The following is a 4,355-nucleotide window of genomic DNA, read 5'->3' as shown; positions in this document are numbered from 1 at the left end:
AGGTTGAACGGTTATTTTTTAGGAGTCTTATTTTATGTGTTTGTCGAGTTTATAAATGTTTGGCCTTCGACCCTCATATTGCGAATAGTATTTTATTAATTAAGTTTCCGCTAAGAGAATGTGATTGAATGAATGTGTGACTGGACCAGGTGGTTCGCTCGGAGGTCAGAAATGGCCTTCGGGTGCCGGTTACGTCTAGGGTACCCTCCCGGAGCGTGACATTGATGAACTGGGATAATGTTAAGTACTAGTTAGGATGTCATATTGGTTAAGGTTGTTTTGTATATCTATGTTTATGGTATTGTATTTACTTGTTCATGTCTCACTTATTGGCTAGCTGCATGATTCTACCAGTACATTGCTGACTTTATATACTGATAATACACTTGCTCTGTCTTTGTTGAGTACATGACATATTCAGATGGCTTCTGAGAGATTTAGAATAGAGGACCGCAACTGCTTGAGTTCAAGGGGTGAGACATTTCTTTCGGGCTGCCGTGGACTCTCCTTATTCTAGTCCTTCTTCTAGAGCTTAGATTCTTAAACACTGTTTTTACTTTATGACTTTTTGGGGTTGCACCCCCTTTTTTCTAGACTTGATATTTTGATAGAGTTTTGGTACATTCGACTTTCAGTTCTTTGGAGTTAATTTCCGTATATATTGGGGTTTATAACTAGACATTTCTGAGTTTCTAGGAACTCAACTATTGCTTTATGATCAAACTTGCTTCCGCATCTTTAAACGTCTTATATCTTACGATAATTGTTAATTTGGGCTGTAATAATGGTTCTTCCACGGGAGGGTTAGTGTGGGTGTCAATCACGGCGAATCAGGGTCGTGACATGTTGCCATACGAAAATCTCTTTTGTCATCATTAGATAAAATGACAAATAAAAATATTTCATTAATGTAACATTATTTGTCATCTTATATAACTTGCCAAGTTTGTCCACATGTAATTAACAAGCAGGCTGAAAAAATATAGTTTTAAAATTGTGATAAATGAAGATATCAAGCGAAAAGAGTTTTTTTAATAGAATGTTTTCAAGAAGGTGAAGTTTAAATTGGCCGTTGGCAATTGGCCATAATTTTCACAAGGAAAAGTAAGTAAAAATGAAAAAAGTGACTAATAAACGGAGATAAAAACTGAAAAGAAAAAAGAAAATGCATTTTTCATCAAGGATAGTACTATTGAATTTTAAAGAAATTCGTGTCTGGGTTGATATATTACTTACTTTTCTTTTGGCTGAAAATATTACTTACTGCAAAAGTGCAATCACTGATTCAGATGAATTCACAAAGTATTATTATTTCCTTGACCTGTTAGACCATAATTTTCTAGGATATGTAAAAGGGCTATTCTGTCTTTTCTGTGGTGTCATTGTTCATAAAATTTTCAATCATACAAATCTAATACTTATCCTAAAGATGAATTCTCCAATACATTTTATTGCAATTTACAGGCACATTTATTTATACAAGTTTGCAGGTAAACACTGCCTAAAATAATGCAAAAAAGGTAGCAGTGGTTTTGCTACTGATATCAATAAATGCATTGTCAAGAACATTAGATATATAATTTTGTGAACTTAGTTGATATATCTGCTAATTTGGATGACAGAGAGGATGCGATGGATTTTTGCATCAACAAACCGTGTCAGAGTACTAGAAGTGTAATTCCACCTAAAAGGTTGAACAGTTACTTTTGTGATGGAAGAAAGTCATGTGATCAAGGAAAATGTTAGTTATGAAATTGGTATAGAAGTGTGAGAACGTGGGTAGGAAAGGATAAGGAAGTTATTTGCGATTTTGAATAATCCATCTCTTTCTTCTGTCTTCTCAACCCCTTCGAGACTTCTAGATTCAGATTCTAAGTCTATTTCATGTATCGTAGTTTGCTGCAATTTCCTTTGTTGTGTCTTATCATATTATAATAGTATTTAGTAGAACATCTCTCTCTTTATATATCTAAATCATTGTTTGTATTATGAAATTGTGAGTTGTTTCATTGGTACTTTCATCTAGAGTTCTCTAATGGAAGAAGACCCAAAGCTCAAGTTCATCGCAAACTCCATACAGGTGGTGAAAGAGTCATTCTCGAGTGACATCTCTGAGATGCGATATATGTTAAAAGAAGTTGTAGGTCACGTGATGGCACTAGGTTCTCAGAATGGTACTCCTGTAGCGGCAACACCTCAACCACATCAAACTACTGAAGTTTATGGAGGTCATGCCATGGAACCTCCTACTTTATGCCACAAACCTGCTTCGGTTGAATTAGGACGATTCCATGGAGTGAATCCTGAATCATGGGTTTTTCAAGCAGATTACTTTGAATTATATGGAATCACAGAAGATCACAAGTTAATACTAGCCTCGTTCTACTTGGATGGCGATGCTTTGGAATGGTATCGATGGCTTTTTCGCAACAAACAGTTATTTAATTGGGAGCATTTTACTGAGAAACTGTTGGTTAGATTTTAAAAACGAGATCTTAGCAGACCACTACGGTGGCTGAATACCAAAGTCATTTCGAAGCAGTGTATAATGAGACGATGCATTTTCCAGATTAAGTATTAACCCACTTTTTTACTTCTAGACTGAGGCCTGATATTAAAACAGATGTTTTAATTGGTGAACCCACGAAATTAAACAGAGTTATACGTTTAGCCCATTTATATGAGCAAAAGATTCAAATTGAGCGGGGCTCTTTTAAATCTGCTTTCAGTAAAACTCTACCACTTTTGCCAACTATCACTCATTCATATGCAGTCTCAAAACACTCAACTATGAACCAGATAACTCCAGTTGTCCAAACTGCATCAAATCGCCCCCTTAATAAAACGCCTTAGCCCTGCATAGTTACAAAGTCGTAGGGAACATGGTCTCTGCTATTCTTGTGATGAAAAATACTCTCCAGGTCACAAGTGTAAATCTTTTCCCCAACTTTTACTATTATCTGAAGAATCAGAGGCAGAGGTGACTTTATCAGATCAAGTTGTATTAGATGAAGTCTTAGCCGAGGAATTACAATGCTTAGAGGTTCAAGAACATTGAGCTATTTCATATCATGCTCTATCTGGAGGAAATTCTTCCACTACTCTCTGATTTACTGGTCATGTTAATGGGTCTCCAATAGAGGTGCTTGTGGACAATGCTAGTACACATATTTTTATTCAGGCGAGGATGGCTAAGTTTTTCTTCAGTTGAAAACTGAGCCAAAACCAAGATTTTCGGTGGTGGTAAGAAGTGGACAACGACTACAATGCGAAGGTGTGGCTAGAAAAATTCCAATAACCATTCAAGGCAGCAATATAGTGGAAGATCTATATATTTTATCCCTTCATGGTTCTGATATAGTACCCGGGTTTCGTGGCTCACAACTTTGGACCTGTCCTTACTGATTATGCAAAGAGGATATTAGAATTCACTCCGAATGGTGCCAAGGTCTCGTGGCAAGGGGATGTACCAACTGATGTGCAATCGGTGCAATAATAGTCTGAGAAAAATGGGCTGCTACTGATGTAATTTCCTCTTACTTTTATCTAGAATTGGTATCTGCTATGGAACCATCATGTACTACTTCCTCTGAGTTAGAAGTGATACTCAAAACATATGAAGATGTATCTCAGAAACCTCTAGGTTTGCATCCTCCACGAAGTCAGGACCATGCAATTCATCTAGTTTCAGGGGGAGGATCAGTTAATGTGAAGTCGTATCGATGCCCTTTTTTCTAAAATCATGTTATGGCGCAAATAGTGGCTGAAATGCTTAAAGAAGGGATAATCAGAGCTAGTACTAGTCTATTTTCCTCACCAGTATTGCTAGTTCAAAAAAAAAGATGGCACCTAGCAATTTTGTATCGACTATCATGCATTAAATGCAATCACAATTCGTGATAGATTTCCAATTCCTAGCATTGATGAGCTTTTTGATAAATTGAATGGTGCCTGCTATTTCTCAAAGTTGGATTTATTATCAGATTATCATCAAATTAGGGTCCGTCCAGAGGATGTTCCTAAAACAACATTCCGCACTCATGATGGACATTATGAATTTCTCATCATGCCATTTAGCCTTCCTTACTAACACACCCTCTACATTTCAATAAATATGAATGAGATATTCAGACCTTACTTGCATCGATATATCTTGGTTCTCTTTAATGACATTTTGATATGTAGTCCTACTTGGATTGATCACTTGGAACATTTGGTCTAGGTTCTTCAATTATTGCATCAATATCAATTGGTGGCCAAGCAATCCAAATGCTTATTTAGACAGGAATCAGTTGACTACCAAGGACATATTATCTCGTCCCAAGGCCTATCTGTTGACCCGAGAAAAGTAGAAT

At 36.5% G+C, this 4,355-nt stretch overlaps 1 protein-coding gene across 1 annotated transcript; it reads left to right on the top strand.

Moving 5' to 3' along the window:
* Positions 1-1,470: 1,470 nt before the first annotated feature.
* Positions 1,471-2,637, top strand: LOC129877868 (uncharacterized). The gene has a single exon (XM_055953401.1). The coding sequence runs from the start codon at positions 2,036-2,038 to the stop codon at positions 2,483-2,485; it is 450 nt and encodes a 149-aa protein (XP_055809376.1). The 5' UTR covers positions 1,471-2,035; the 3' UTR covers positions 2,486-2,637.
* The last annotated feature ends 1,718 nt before the right edge of the window (positions 2,638-4,355 follow it).

This window comes from Solanum dulcamara, chromosome 12 (genome assembly GCF_947179165.1).
Source record: "Solanum dulcamara chromosome 12, daSolDulc1.2, whole genome shotgun sequence".
In the NCBI taxonomy this organism is placed as follows: Eukaryota; Viridiplantae; Streptophyta; class Magnoliopsida; order Solanales; family Solanaceae; genus Solanum; species Solanum dulcamara.
The sequence above is the reverse complement of the archived record's forward strand: the minus strand, read 5'-3'. Positions and strand labels throughout refer to the sequence as shown.